Source organism: Amia ocellicauda, chromosome 17 (genome assembly GCF_036373705.1).
Source record: "Amia ocellicauda isolate fAmiCal2 chromosome 17, fAmiCal2.hap1, whole genome shotgun sequence".
Taxonomy (NCBI): Eukaryota; Metazoa; Chordata; class Actinopteri; order Amiiformes; family Amiidae; genus Amia; species Amia ocellicauda.
The window spans coordinates 10,059,333-10,074,530 of NC_089866.1; the positions used below are offsets into that span (position 1 = coordinate 10,059,333).

At 45.6% G+C, this 15,198-nt stretch overlaps 1 protein-coding gene and 1 long non-coding RNA gene across 3 annotated transcripts; one reads left to right on the forward strand and one right to left on the reverse strand.

Moving 5' to 3' along the window:
- Positions 1-1,126: 1,126 nt before the first annotated feature.
- LOC136712723 (cerebellar degeneration-related protein 2) lies at positions 1,127-15,177 on the reverse strand. Its single transcript, XM_066689452.1, has 5 exons — positions 14,885-15,177; positions 11,405-11,517; positions 5,920-6,068; positions 5,511-5,684; positions 1,127-5,009 (listed from the first exon to the last, which is right to left on the reverse strand). Exons 1-5 carry the CDS (start codon positions 14,964-14,966, stop codon positions 4,124-4,126), a joined length of 1,404 nt encoding a protein of 467 aa, XP_066545549.1. The 5' UTR covers positions 14,967-15,177; the 3' UTR covers positions 1,127-4,123.
- LOC136712724 (uncharacterized) lies at positions 9,227-11,410 on the forward strand. 2 transcript variants are annotated; one of them, XR_010804875.1, is made up of 3 exons: positions 9,227-10,051; positions 10,491-10,611; positions 11,314-11,410. It is a non-coding gene; the product is annotated as an uncharacterized LOC136712724 (long non-coding RNA). The 2 variants fall into 2 exon arrangements; XR_010804876.1 differs by having other exon boundaries at positions 10,491-10,579.
- Positions 15,178-15,198: the final 21 nt, after the last annotated feature.

Consider the following 15,198-nt stretch of genomic DNA (forward strand, 5'->3'; position numbering starts at 1 on the left):
AAATAAAAATACATAAGCCTCTGTACTTACAAAAGAACAAAAAGAAAAAAAAACATCTATTTTATTGTTTTAATTCGCAATAAAATAATTTCAAGTTCTGCTTTAGAAAAATAAGATAACTGTTACAAAGCCATTTTCCCCTGATCCAGGACCACCACAAAGGCGGGAACCTGAAGGTAAAAAACTAAACAAAAAACTGCAAACACAAAGATTATGGGGCTGGTGCATCCGGACAGACAGCTGTAGAAAATGCAGTGGCTGCTGGGAAATGGAACCCATTCCCCGTTCTGTACCCTGAAGAGCTGGGGTATGAGAAGCCCTTGTGGCCAACCCAATTAGGCTGGATAGGCCGAACAGTGAAGGTCCAAGGCTCCTGGACTCGTTCACCACCTCCCTCGGGAGGAAGATCAATTATGGGCATCTGCCTTTCCATGAGTACCAGGGGTATCCAAACTTTAGCACTGTATTTGAGTTACATCCTACTTTTCTGTTTTCATTCTGCCATACATAGGCCCTTTCTTCCCCAATATGCACGAGTCCTGATTCCAGGAGCACAGCAAAAATGTCACGTTACACTAAGCTATAATACAGCTTAAGATTTACCCGACAGCCATGCCTGTACCAGAGGCACACAAATGCCCCCTGGCACCACTGCAGTACTTCTCAGCACAGGCTGTATTACAGAAGTCACCAGGTACTGTGGGCACCCAGCCATGTGTCGGTCTGTAGCTTTAGGCCCCAGCAAGCTCTTGCATTAAGTGCACCTTGGTGTTTTTGATGTTAAAAATACATCTCCCCCAGTCCCCTCTTCCTACACCAGTCTCCTTGCTTTAGTGCGCATACTAGAACTTCAAAGCTTGAGGCAAACGGACAAAAAAAAAAAAAAAAAAAGCCATAAAAGAGTCCAAATGCCAGGCTCTTTTCCCCGAAGCAGCACAACTGTTTTACAGTTGAGTGTGTGTTTCAAGCCAGAGTCCAGCAGACAACGCTAAACTGCCTCCAAAGCAGAGAACTGTGTGTGTGTGTGTGTGTGTGTGTGACCGTCCCCAGCATCTAGCACCAGATTGGTGGGGCAAAATTAGGCAGCAGGAGGCAGGAGAAATGACAAATAACAGGCAAATGGGAGTGCAGCATTTCCATAGCTTTAATCTGCCTCTGCTGCCACCCCCACATGCCACTCACATCTGAATACTGTAGTACCTTAATTAGACGCAGCAGTGCAAAGAAGACACAAAAGAAACACGCAATTCAAAAGCAGTCTCCCTCAGCACCCTGCATTGGGTGGAGCGAGGATCCTCTGTACAGGTTCTGGACAAAGCTCAGCTGGGAGGCTTTAGTCTCCTCATTACCAATCCCCTCCCCTCACCCTCTTCACCATTTAATACAACTCTGACTCTTCGTTTGCACACACTGAGCTGAATGTGCTCTGAAGCAGGTGGCCCATCCAGTGACTACAGAGATGTGTAGCTGTGAGGTGATGTGTTGCTTCCTTGACCTAGCATGTTTTTCGTTTTGTTTTTTTAAGTTGGTGAGGGAAATTCAGACACCTTGTGTATTATATTTCTCTTCCTTTAAAATATTAGATCTAGATTAACTATTTTGACCCCCCCGCATTACAAATTACGAACATGACGGCAGCATTTTCTTTACCAACGCAATCCCCACTTCTACACAATGGAGATCCACCACCTTGTAACTTGTACTGTAAGAGCAACACTTGTGGAGCAACATTTTAATTGAGCCCGGGCTCTTGCCAGCAGTGGAAACAGGCCAGTGGTTCTCCACTCAAATGTAAAGTGGAGGTGCAGTGTGTTCGTAAGATCCAGGATCTTTTTTTGGCAGTTCATAAGAAAAGCAACACTCGCATCACATCACACTACAGGGACTCAAAGTCACTGTCAACTTAATACAGGCATTTTGTTGTTGTTCCAAGGAACCAGTGCAATTTTCATTAATTATTCCTCTATCCCACCTTCACTTTCACATTTCAAACCTGTACAAATACACCTTGTGCTGAAAGACAGAAAACAAAAGATACATACATACATACATATATATACACACACATACATGTGTTTAAAAACTGATCCAGTCATAATACTGCTGGAGCTCACTAGACCAGTAGCTACATTAATACTCACATTTTCAATCGGAATACAGTGTTTCAAATCAAAACAAGCATCACAGAAAGCACTAGACACCGTGCCCAAAAACAAGATCAAACAACCCCCCCTCCCTGTATCAGCCTAAAGTGCAGAGCTGTACAGTGATATGTAAGTTCAGGTCAATCGGATACAGGGGGGTTCATCGGATACTGGGGGTCAAATCAATTGAAGCTAAATGATACCTATCGGAGTGAAGGCCATATGAAAAGGTCAAATGGATACTGTACGAAACAAATGTCAATAATACTTAATGTCAGCTTCCATGTGTGATTTAACATTGAATATTGCATTCCAGGTCTTGATTAAATATTTCTTGAGAACTACAGTCAAACACATCGCCAGGAAAACACCCACGGACAGTTTCTTGTGTATATATATATATATATATATATATATATATACACAAAATATATTTAATATCAATATTGGAATTGACCACTTTTTTTTCTTGTTCTTTTATATCTTCTCAGTTAGGAATTTGTATCACTGGTCATCAGCTCGGATTGCCAGTATGACACTTATCTCAAATGACGGAGTGCGAGAGGCTCGGTCCTTTGGCAGGACAGACTCCTCCCATATCCTTAGAAAACAGGAACCTGGACGGAATATTTTGCCAAGGAGACGAGGGATACAACAACTCAGAAACTGACCTGTAAGTATTTTTACTTGCCATTTTACCCTTTTACTTTGCCACTAGACCTCTGAACTAGCAAGATGGACTACATGGGAGTTCAATTCTGCTTGTACTGCACACCTCCATGCTACTTTAATTTCTAAAACTACTGTGTTGAACAAGCTTGTGGAAGTGCAGGAACTAGGTACAGCATGCTAGAAGTAAAACCCATCCAAAATTTACACTCTGGGTGGATCACTGCAATAAAATCTTCAAAGTAGATTGGAGTTTGACTTTGCTACTGTCCACAAAATTCCTAATGGGTTTAGGTCCTATGCTGTATATACATACAATATACACATGGCTATACCATCTCTAGTATAGGTGAGCCCAATTTAACAGTGTCAGGAAAAATCACGTTACCAATGTGTATCGTTCAAGTTAATGCACAATAAAATATCTGCATCCCATGACAGTGGCTGTACACAATCATATTATGTATTTTAATCCTTAGACTAAAAACAAATATATATGGTGCTTTTAACTACATTTTTTTCCCATATTGAAATTAAATAGCCTCAAATGCTATTATGAATCACTTATCTAAATAGTTTAAACTCCTACATGCAATAGAAGTAGTTATTAGAATATATTAAGATCGCATGGCTATTAAGTGTAGGGAAACAAGAGCTTTTTCCTGGGAACCATCTGCTAGACTGGTCTATCCTGTTCAACAGTCTTATATGAAGCACAAGATACTACCTAGGGCAGTGTACACACAGATTGCCAGTATTCCCAGCCACTTAGAATCATTGCCATTGAAAACCTTCAAGGAAGCGTTAAAACAAACTGCACCTGAACTTAAGAAGAGGTTTCCTTTTGTGGAAATAAAAAAAACAAAAAAAAACAACAGGAAACGCAACATTGAATTTCCTGTTTTCAGAAAACAAAATCAGGTTATTGCAACATAGAGGAGTCACAGAGTTACAGCCAATGTGCAACGCTTTTCTACAGATCTGTTATGGCTTTGTGAGACTACGTGCTTCATTGCTGGTGGGTGAAGGCGAGGTGAAGGGCCTTCCCGCTGTAGAAGACAGCTCTAGGGGGTGAGGAAAACTCCAGCAGTGCGAGGGTCTGCAGCGCTCGCATCATTTTTTCCCAGAATGTTTAGCACAATAGGAAACAAACTGCGAACACTGTCCCCACCCGTATTTCCCCATTACTACTGCACCTGTCCTAGTTCTGAACCTGAGGGGCAAAAAGAAAATTAGGAAAATACTGTTTTTTGCTACTGGCCTGCCCAGCCCCAAACCCCCACAGACAGACCCCCAATTCCATCAAGGCATCACTGCGGCTGGCTGGGGCTGAGTTTGCCCCGGTTGCGATTCTCACTCAGGTCCTCCTTGGTTTTCTGGATGCAGGTGAAGATCTCCTGGAAGAGGGCCTTGTATTCAGGCTGCTGGCCCTCGGGGGTGACTGAGGTATCATGGGCTCCCTGGGGGCAGCCAGAAGGAGAAGGGAGGGGAGGCCCTGCACGGGAGGACCGGCGGCCGGTCTGCACAGCCTTGTGGCTGAGTCCATCCTCGCCCAGCTGGCAGCGACGCAGCAGCTCCTCATACTTGACCTGCAGGGCGCTGTACTGGGCGTCCACCTCGTTGAGCAGCGAGATGCCCCTCTGCTTGACGGCCTCAGCGCGGCGGATGCAGGTGCGCTCGTGGCCGCGGCGGATGTCGTCGGCGGTGGCGCCCCTCAGCCCGCTCTCGCTGCTGCAGCGTTTCAGAGACCGCTTCTCTGACTCGGGGTTGGCGGTGCTGTCCGGGGACTCTGCCTCGATCTCGGGGGCCACCGCCTCCCCTACCCGCTCCAGCTCACGCTCCGGGAAGGAGAAAAAGACCGAGTCAGGTACCAGCTTCTCCACGCGGCTGGCGAAAGCCGCCTCCGCCCCTGAGCGGCAGATTTGCCTCAGCTCCTCCACGTCGCCTTCCAGCTCCCGCACCCGCCCCCGGCACGCCTCCATCTCCTCCAGCCGCCGCTCCAGCTCGCTATTCTCCCGTGCAATCAGCTCCGCCTCCTGCTCCGCTGCCTCCCGCCGCTCTCGCTCTGTGCCCAGCTGGGCCTGCAGAGCCGCCACCGAGCGCCGCAGTGCCCCGTTCTCCTCCTCCGCTGCCTCGCTGCGCTCCCCGCCCCCAGAAACGATCCGTTCCGCAAACACGTGGTCATACACAAAGTACCTGTACAGAGAGAGAGAAGGGGAGAGAAAGTCTCAGGCATCATCCTGACAGCAAGTCAACTGTCCCTCCCCACAGTGCTCTGCATCAGAACACAGTGCAGTTTCCCCTCAGCCATTTCAGCAGGTGGCATGGATTACTTGGACAGCACTAGAATACTGCTATGACCCAGAAGAGCCTCTCTCTTTCAGGCATTGAGGAACACTTCTGCTCGGAGGACGGCAGGGAAAGACCCGCACTCCTCACTCTCAAACACCGTGATTACAGCTTTATACGGCACTGCAGTATAGTGAGGGGCTTTGTAGCTCACAGTGACAGGACTTCATGTGTTGTGGAGAAGGATTATGAATTAAAAATCCACAGAAGATTAGGTCCTTGTGCTCCGAGTCAGCAGCCAGGTGCTCAGACAAACGTCTGGTCAATCCTACAAAGGGGGGGGGCAGCTCAGCACAGAGGTCTGGGGTTTGAGGGATGACTGGGCAGGACCGGACTGGGTGAACTCACTTGCGCATGTCGTAGAGCTCCTTGAGGCAGGACACGCTCTGGGCTGTGCTGGAGCGCCGCTGCTCGGCCAGGTCTCGGCCTGTGCGCTCCTCCCTCCGTGGCGCCTTCAGCTCCTCCACCTGCCGCTGCAGGTCCTCCACCTGTGTCTGCAGGGTGTCGATCGTCTCTGCCAGCCTGGGGAGTGTGGGGGAGGGAGAGAGAGGCAATCAATGCAAAACATGGTTCACATTTTCATATCTGTGCAAGATAGTGGAGATACGCTTTTCACAATGTACATGCTGCAGCAAGCGCCACTCACAACACCGCTGCCATCATAGCGCCCCCCCCCCTTTCCTCTGCTCTCCTGTCCCAGTTCCTAGTCACTGGGGGAGCCCATGGGTCCTGGCTGTGGGTCCCTTCCCCTTCCTACCCCATAATTTTCTGCTGTGAAGAACGGTTGTCCAGGACCAGTCTCTGATTGGTCAGTTCCAGATCGCGAGCCGTCACATCTAGCTGCTCATAGACCTTGGCGTGCTGTTCATTCATCTGCCTCAGGAGATCCACCTGCTTTGACAGGTACTGAAAGGGGGAAAAGGACAGCAAGAGAGAGAGGGAAGTACAGAGAGAAGGATGGAGGGGGGGTGGAAAGAGAGGGTTTAGTTTATACAATGACAAAGTACACTGAAGGACATCAATACTGCACGCACACCGAGAGAGGGGGGTTAGTGCTGTCCGACTAATAGAGTGAGGGAGTTAGTGAGAGGGGGGTTAAAGCAGACAAGCCGATTGATCGATGGACTGACCAGACACTAAGCTAAATGAATGCAGCACTGAGCCTTGAGGGCCAGGTCTGGGCTGTCAAGTAAAGAAGGACCAACATATCCACAGAGCAAGGGCAAGTTTAGGCTGGAGCACAGGACATCCTCCCAGCAAATTTGCTTCCCTCATTAGCCCAATGCGCACACTCACTCGGCGAAGCTTGGATTTTTCAGTGCTGCCGAGTCAGGTCTCTTCACGCACACCTGTCAGTTCACATATGCAACCATCTATCTTGCCTGCAGTTCCAACTCCTGCAAGCTGCACACTTTTACTCCACTGTAAATCACATCAATAAGCTGGGGGGGGGTGTTCTAATCAGTCATTAGAACACTTTACAGTTACCTTGCATTTTAATTTTATTTTATGTCTAGAATTACAGGAGCCCAGCTGGATTTTAATTTAATTGGATTTATTTATTTGGCTTTTTATTTCTCATGAGATTGAGAGGAAGAAATTTTTAGTGGAAGAATAAGCAGCACCCAACAGGTAACAGTGAGGACAGGAGAGAGAGAGAGAGACTGGGAAGGGAGGGTTACTGATAGGTGTGCCAGGTTAACAATCGAACTCTGCGAAAGGACAAAGTTCAGCTCCACGAGTGACAGATGTAACTTGAAATGATAGGGAACCCCAGAGACCCACAAGAAAGACGCAAATCTCTGGAATCAGCTGGCAAAGCGGGCGCGGCCCTTTACAATCAGGTGTCAGAGCAGATCCGAGTGAAAACTTTGTAGTGGAAGAGTCGAGCACTGTGCTCATCCAGCATTTCATTCCAGGCAAAATACAAAACAAAATCAGCAGAGTACAGCACCCTCCACGTCCCCTTCTCTCCACAAGGGAAACAATGCTGAGGTAGCTGAGTGTGACCTAGTTATGTGCAGCCTGCCGTTTCCTCAGGCCCTCCGTGAGTTGAGAGGGAGGGGAGGGGGAGGCTCAAGGTCACCTCAAGTACAGCAGAGTGAGGGGGAGGGATAGGGACGGCTGGGGCCCCGTTTACAGACTGGCTGCTTCTTACTCGGCGAGACAGTTGCAGGGCCTGGCTGAGCTGGGTTTAGCGCGTGGCCTTCTTTGCCAACAAAGACGAGCTGCGATCGCGAAGTGCACGACTTGGATGGCGCACTGTCAGGCCTGCACACAGCTGTTTGCTGGGCTGGGGGGAGGGAGAAACATGCATCTGAACTAGTGTGCGATATGCTCGGGTGGTTTCCTTTTTCTTTGGTTGATTAAAAGACCCTCAGAAATAGCGCTGGGTCACTTGGTGGCTGCAGAAGCGACTGCATCTATAAGGTTAGATCCCCCCAACTAACACCTGATCTTCCCCGGGTTCTCTCCTGTGTATTGTGCTGTGAGCGGCACGGCCCACTGGCTGGAGGAGCATAGTTCTGGCCCCGCCTGCTTCAGAGCAGGTGGAATGAGAGGCTCCACCTTGTAACAGGTTCACTGCCATAAAGTATTATCAGCAGGCAGTTCTGTAGTCCAGAGTGGAAATTTACCTGCCCCCTATCAGTAACAACGACCCTTGATAAAGAGAGAAAGTATTTCAATATTCCTATAAAGCTAATATACGTCACTGCCTTTTGTTCTAATCAAACACCATCAAACACTTATCTCATTATCTCAATTGGTTCTAGGAGATGTTGCTACATGGCCTGCTCCAGTCTCTCTCACTGCGGGTCGTCTGTATCAAAGGTCAAGGGTCACGATCCATCGCAAACTGTGCCATTGGTAGGACACGTTTGAAAAGGGTAAACGTGGGCTGGTATTTGAATTCTTGTTGTAAAAAAAAAAAAAAAAAAAAAAGAGCTTAGCAATGTGGATTTCTTCCAGGCATTTCAAGACAATAGACTATCTAAACAAAATCCATAATAATAATGCTGCGAATGAAAGCGACAAAACTAATACACAGCCAGACTGATGGGTACAAGGCACCAGCACTCGCAGTTTAATTCAGAAGGCTGCTTTGAAAAGTAGTGGGGAGACTGATGTGCCACTCCCAATTAGACCAGAGACTGGCACAGTGTCACAGGGTCCCTCCGTGGCACGGACACAACCATCACTTCACCAAAGGGGCCGAGAGAATGAAAGCCCTCATTCAATTCCTTTGCTTTCGAGTTTACTTTATCTTCACACACGGGCCTACGTCATTAGGCGAACGCAATTGCTTTATTACACTTGGAATCATAGCCAGTGGATTTTGAACCGTTGTAGTAAAAGCACACACACTTTGCATATCAGCCTGCCCTGCTTTGAAATGGCTGTAAACCACTTCTACCTTATCGGTGGCTTAGGTGTGGGTGAACGTCCACCTTGCATGCTTATGGTGAACCTTCGTCTGCCACTCCACAGCTATAAAGGACTTTTCAGAAATCCATGCCAAGCAGCTCTAAGAAAAGTCCAGGGACTGCTCTCCTCCTGCCATTGCTCCTCATCACTTTCCCTGTACCTACTGTTGCACAAATTGGCTGGCACCACCAGCTTCTGTACAGATAGCAGTCATTCCTGCTCTGACCTTGCTGCACACAGCACAGCTATAACAATCACACTGTATTTTGCATTAGATCTTGGTGTACTTTAATGAGGACATATACTGTGTATATGGTCTTTATTTCAGACTTATTGGAATATAGAATTGACAGTGTGAAAAATGCATTTCAAATATAGGTTTAGGGCAAAGCGTTGAAGCCATTGCTGTGGGGATAGTTAATACGTGCATCTGGACAGGGCACAGTGCTGCCAAGACACAGGGCTGCAAACTGGCTGCTCTCTTTGCCAGCGTTCAGTGCGGACGCTCACAGATGGTGGCTGTGCTGATACAGACAGCTGTCAGATGCAAGTGTAGTCGATCTCTGCTGCCCAGAGAGCAAGCGGGAGAGACAGAGAGAGAGAAAATCGGATACTAACCATTCCTATACTCTGGGAACTTCAATGGAGCACTTAAACTCAAACAAAGTGCCTCTGGAAAGAGCAGAAGATCATATTCAGGCTTGGCTGCAGCAATAATACTCCATAATGGGAGTATTATATTCCTGGTCCTCTTCAAGCTGGCTTAGTGGCAGGTATTTGCCTATCTATTACAATGCACTGCTGTTCCGTCCCAACACAGGGCCAAAGGCTCACCACCGTGCGCTGCAAATACCAACAATAACGCACCCGAGACGGCAGGGAGGTCTTTTGAATGTGTGAAGCTGATATCGGGCACACGCTCATATCTGCAGGCCGCCTCCCATTCAAAACTCTAATTACAGCCGATCTCATACAACAAAGAGAGGGGAATTGTCTCTGCTTTGCAACCTGGAAGGCCTGCTCCCACAATAATTCCCCACTGCTCAGATCAGATCATGAGAACCTTGGCATGAATTTGAGTTCCACACTTGAGTTCCCTGGCTCTTTCTGTGCATCGGACCGTTTGTGCAGTGGTATGGTCGTCTGTTTTATTAAACCACTCTGATTTTTTAACCTGTGCACCACACACATACATTTAGACCAGAAGAACACATGGAAGATGACAAGATGGGATCAGAAGCTTGGCTGGTATAACCTGGAAGAGACACTCTGAAGATCGAAAGGAGTGGAAACCTCTTGGGGAAGCCTTCATTCAGCAAGGATCGACAAAGGCTGATGAGGAGATCGTGTTTTTTTTTTTTTTAAAGCTCCCTCTTGATTGCAAATAATTATAATACATCTCAATCTTTAGGTACTGGTCTTGATGGCGGACACTGGCAGCACAGGAAACTTATTTTAATATGGTAAGTGTAGAGTGTGTGTAACTATTAAGCTAGCAGATATGCTTATCCAAAGACTAGGGCTTGAACGGGGCAATTATGGACTATTATCTGTATATTACACTTATTGGCAAACTGGAACAGAATACACGGTGGATTCCAAGATTCTAAGTAACATTTATTGCATCTAGAACAAAGCACATGTACTGCTGACACAGGCAAGGAGAGCTAATCAGAAGAGATGAGAAGCAGGATTGATAAGGGAATTAGCAGGGAAAGGCAGCACTGGCAGTGACTAGGCCCTGACAATCATTATTCACACTGCTGAATTATTGAGGATCCTGCAGCTATCAACCCAATTACCTGCCAGCCCCACAGGATTAGTTATTGAGATGGATTAATGAAATGTAATTTTTTACAGAAGAGTGGAAAGACCATTATTGTTGTATCCTATTAAAATTAGAACCAATGGCCTCCCCAGATCAGAGAGACCGGAGTAGTGAAAAGGAAAAACAAAAACATTGATGGGGATTGGAGGAAGATGTTTTTGAGGTGAGAAGTGGGAAGAGGAGGCCCCAGAGCAGGTCAGTTCAGCTGCTGAGAAACAAAGCTCATCAATAAAAATAAATAAAACGTGGCTAAGGAATGTGAGATTTTAAAGAAACAAAAGCAAATGTGGAATCCGCTACCTCTTTATCATGCCCTTTCTACCTGCATTTGGGAAAAGGTCATCAACTTGGCTGGGTTGTGGGGTGACAAGCAGACAGATATGATATGATGAGGATGATGAAGCTGAAACATGGTTGCTCTCAAGGTCAATGCTTTTTTACTCTGCTTTCTCAGGCTAGTGACGACAGAAGCTAAAGGAGAGGTGGAATTTAGCGCTCACCTCCTACCAGCAGGGGTGTGCGTGTGTGTATTCCATCTTAAAACAGTGTATATTGAAACGAGGAGACATCCAAGAGCTTCTCAAACTGTCTTAAGCAGCTGAATACCACAGTGACCTTCTGCTGGATATAGAAATCATGGTGCAGGACAGGAAGTGATGCGTGAGGTGGTGGCTTCACAGGGGAGAAAGGAGGGAAGTCACTTGGGAAAGCCCATGTTCCTGTCTCTGTCAGAGGCATTGTTGTGCTCAGAGCTCAGGATGCACAACTGACAGTATTTAAATAAAATAATTGACCAGTGATGTATTGTTGGGAGACGCGCATTGCCAATTCATATGTGGAGAACTTCAATTATTGCCTTATTGACTGATCTTTTAAGCTGTATTCATTTTCTTCCAGCTTCTGAGAATCTCCTGGCAACACATCCAAGATTGCAAGGACAACATTTAAGGCAAGCCTCTCTCTCTCTCTCTCTCTCCATTGTTTTTACCTCGATCTCTTGCAGCTGCTCTTGATTGGTGGAATACATCTGCTGAAGGCCCTCCTCCAGCTCACGGTTGCGGTCCAATAAGGTCTTCCCCAGCTCGGCGGCGAGGTGCAGGTCTGTTACACGGGAGCAACAAAGAGAGAGGGCAGTGAGGGACTGGGGAACATACAGCAATGCACCACAACACCACTCTCTCTTACCAAGAGAAGCATATACAGTTCCCAGGCCTGTGCTTCTCAGAAAGCCTTGGATGCATACTTCAGCCACTAGGCTATTAATTAAATTTTGAGAAAACAATCTATATCACTGTGTACTGTAAATCTCTGGTTTTGAGGGAAGGGGGTAATACAGTGACATCTGTATTAAATTAGTTAATTTAAAATACATAAAAACTTCCAATAGGAATTTACCCCCCCAAACTTAAATTAACTTATTTCTTTTACAAACTATGTTATTTGAGATTAAGGGATGAACAGTCAGAATGCATTAGGAAATGCTCAAATTTACCAACACAGCATCCCACAGATCTGTCTTTTCACACTCCAGGACTTAATGGCTAATTACTGATAGACTCAACATCACTCGCACTTCATGGGGGGTCAGAAACCCCACTGCAATCTTAGCATATGGTATGAGCTAAATATAGCTGAACTTGGGGTTGAATTATTTAAGAAAATTAAGAGCCTCTATCAAAAGGCACTTTTAAAACGGCAGACAAGTTATTTACAAGGTTTTACGACCTTGGCAGAAAGTTGCTGTTGTCTGGGCAATAATGCATATTGCAGGATTTTGTTTAGTTTTAATTTTATTTTTTTCCATGTCCTGAACCTGTAATCAAGTTCAGAGCAAAGACAAGCAAACACCCCAGCTCTCAGCCTTCAAGGAGACCAAATGCGAGCCAACATCATATGAAGTGAGCTTATCCGAGAAGCGCAGAGTCTGCAGAAAAACCGATTGGCCCTACAATATAACACACACAAGGCATTTCACCAATCACTTATTGCACTAACCACAGGCTTATTTCCCAGAACGGCATGGCTGCAAAACTGCATTAATGATACCCCTTACCTTTCCAAATAACACTTCCACACTAGCTAGACTAACAAACGAGGATGATTTCATAGCTAAAAATACTAAAAGATGCACTTAGACATTGCAGATGGGTATTACAGATGTCAGCTTCTAGGAGGACAAAGATCATCGTGCTTTCACCCCAGCTTGGAGCTGCTGGAGAGAGCAGTGTGGAGTGAAGGCATCTGTTCTTACATATCTGACTTTAGAATACAGCACCCACTGGCAAGGAAAGCTAAGGTTATTGCCATTCAGATCCATCATAGATAGATATACACACTTAGGGAAATTTGTCACTTTGTCACTGAAGCATAACTGACAGTGTCAGGAGGCAGTCTCTGTAAGTGTGGCATGTTGATGGTCTTATGAGGTTGCTTACTGAAACCTTTTCCCTTCCCAAAACATAAACCCTCCCACCCCCATTCCTGAATGGCTTTATTCATCCTCGTGTTTCAAAATGATTTTGCTCCTCTCGCCTGGAGAAAAACTGCATTTTCAGAATTCCTCTCCCTAACAGAATAATTTATCACACTGATGCACTGCGAGTTTCACTATCAGACATGCATCACAGAGCAGGTTTTCAAAGCATGCAGGCAAAATATACAGTAACCGGCAGGAAAACACATGTTTGCTGGGGGGGCAATACAACAAATGTGAAGTTCACAACCTGATACAGTAGAGATTATTTTATACCTAGCCAGCTGTGTGCCTGGTCTAAAATGCCCAGAGGCTGCTACTACTTTTGAATTGTATCCAATGTTTTTCACACCTAGAGTGCATTAAAAGACCAAGAATGAAATGAGGAGAGATTGGTCACTATGGATACCTGTTGCGCCTCAGTTTCTGGTGCTGACGTCACATGTCTTGATAATTAAGTACTTAAGAATAGCAAAACACTGGAGGCTGAAAGCATAGGCTGTAGACGTTAAAATAGTTTATAGAGGTTATACCGGTCTCATTTTTTTTGTTTTGTTATTTTAGAAGAACTTGTTGTGTACTAAGATTGTCTCTCTCCAATGATTTTCTTTGCCTTATCCAACATCATTGTGCCTGCTGCGGTTATATGCACGATATCAGCATGACCTAAATTAAGACTTCCTGGACCTCTCTTCACTGGTTTACTTGCGGTCTACTCTGCAACTAAATTAAAAAGAGAGACTGCAAGTTGAACTCAAATCGTGTACATCATACGTACAGACTTCAAGTCAATGTAACAATCTACTCAAGAAACTAGCAATACTTTGTACCACGCATATTGTGTTTTTGTGCAATAGGTTGATTTTATCTAAACAAGTGTGGAAATTGTTAAGGAAACCGCTGTGTTTAAGCAAACTAAGTTTTACATTCGAGTTGTGACTGCACTAAACTCGAAGATTTGTTTTTGTTCCCCTGAGGCAATGATGCAATGTTTTACTATGGATTGCAAATATTTAATGCAATTACGGCTAGTGTTTGTAACGGTTTCACCCTTCAGTTATTATAAGCAATCACTACCTTGCAAATATTGTATTTGTTATAATGTCCCCCTTTAATTGCAATTACACTGAAGGAAACCTGTATTACTGCAACAGTCCATTTGATGGATGAAATGAGTCTAAATGTGGTTTGGTTTATCTTTAATATAGAACTACATGGAATGGTCAAACAAAGAGTACTACTTTCATGTAGCTATAATCGACCATTATAGTTTCGTTAAAACATTTTTTAATTGCGGTTAAGGCAGACAACACTTGGCTTCGTCACCCGATTAGCGTATATTGTGGAAAGGAAGCTGTTAGTTTATGAGAAATGTCGTTTTCAAAGTGGCCCAAATCCACAACAGTAATGGCTTTGCATACATTCAACCAACGCAGCTCAGTGTTGATTGTCTTCCCCAATGTCCTACAGCACATTGTGTGACACCCCGGTGCCGAAGTCTTGTAAGTAGGAGCATGCATTGGTGCAAATGTATTTCACAACCTGCTCAGATGTCGTATTACACGAATCGGATATCCTATATTTTTTGTGATGGGATGCTGTCCCGTTGGGAGACAAACTGAAATCTTAAGATTCGCGTATTAATGCGGGATGACAATCATTTCAGAAGCGTTCCGGAAACGTTTTAAATGTTATGAAGAAAAATAAAATGTTACATTGTTTTTTTTATTATGGATGCTTCACTGGAGGAAAATCATTTGTTCCCGTACATTTACCTGGGGCAAATACAACTAGACCATATAAAAGCTAGCACAAACAATACTTCCATCAGTAGTGCAACGATAAAATAACACAATAGCTTTGCAAAAGAGCAACCTCGGGACTCGGCACCATGGTCTCCTCACTGTGGAGATCTGGATATGGGCGAGACCGGTGCACCGTTAGCTCGGTCTTGCTGCAGCATCCCTTCAAGTTTAAATGCCTCCCGATCCTTACCATGTTCCAGATCCTGGTGGTCGTACCACGGTTCCTCCTCCTTGATCTCGAATTCTTCCTCCACAATCATATCGGTCAGCATGTTCACTCCAGGGTGGCTCTGTGAGATGGCTGTGATTTTATTCCTTCCTGCCTATTCTTCTACACGGATCTCCTCGCCCAGGCTGCGCTCTGCGCACACACACACATACATGCACATGCACATGCACAGCACTTGCCGGGGACTGAACTCCTAATGCTCGCAAGCCTCCAGTGGCGCGTACGGGCTGCAGCAACGTGGCACTCACCCTGCCCAGCATTATGGAAATGAGCCG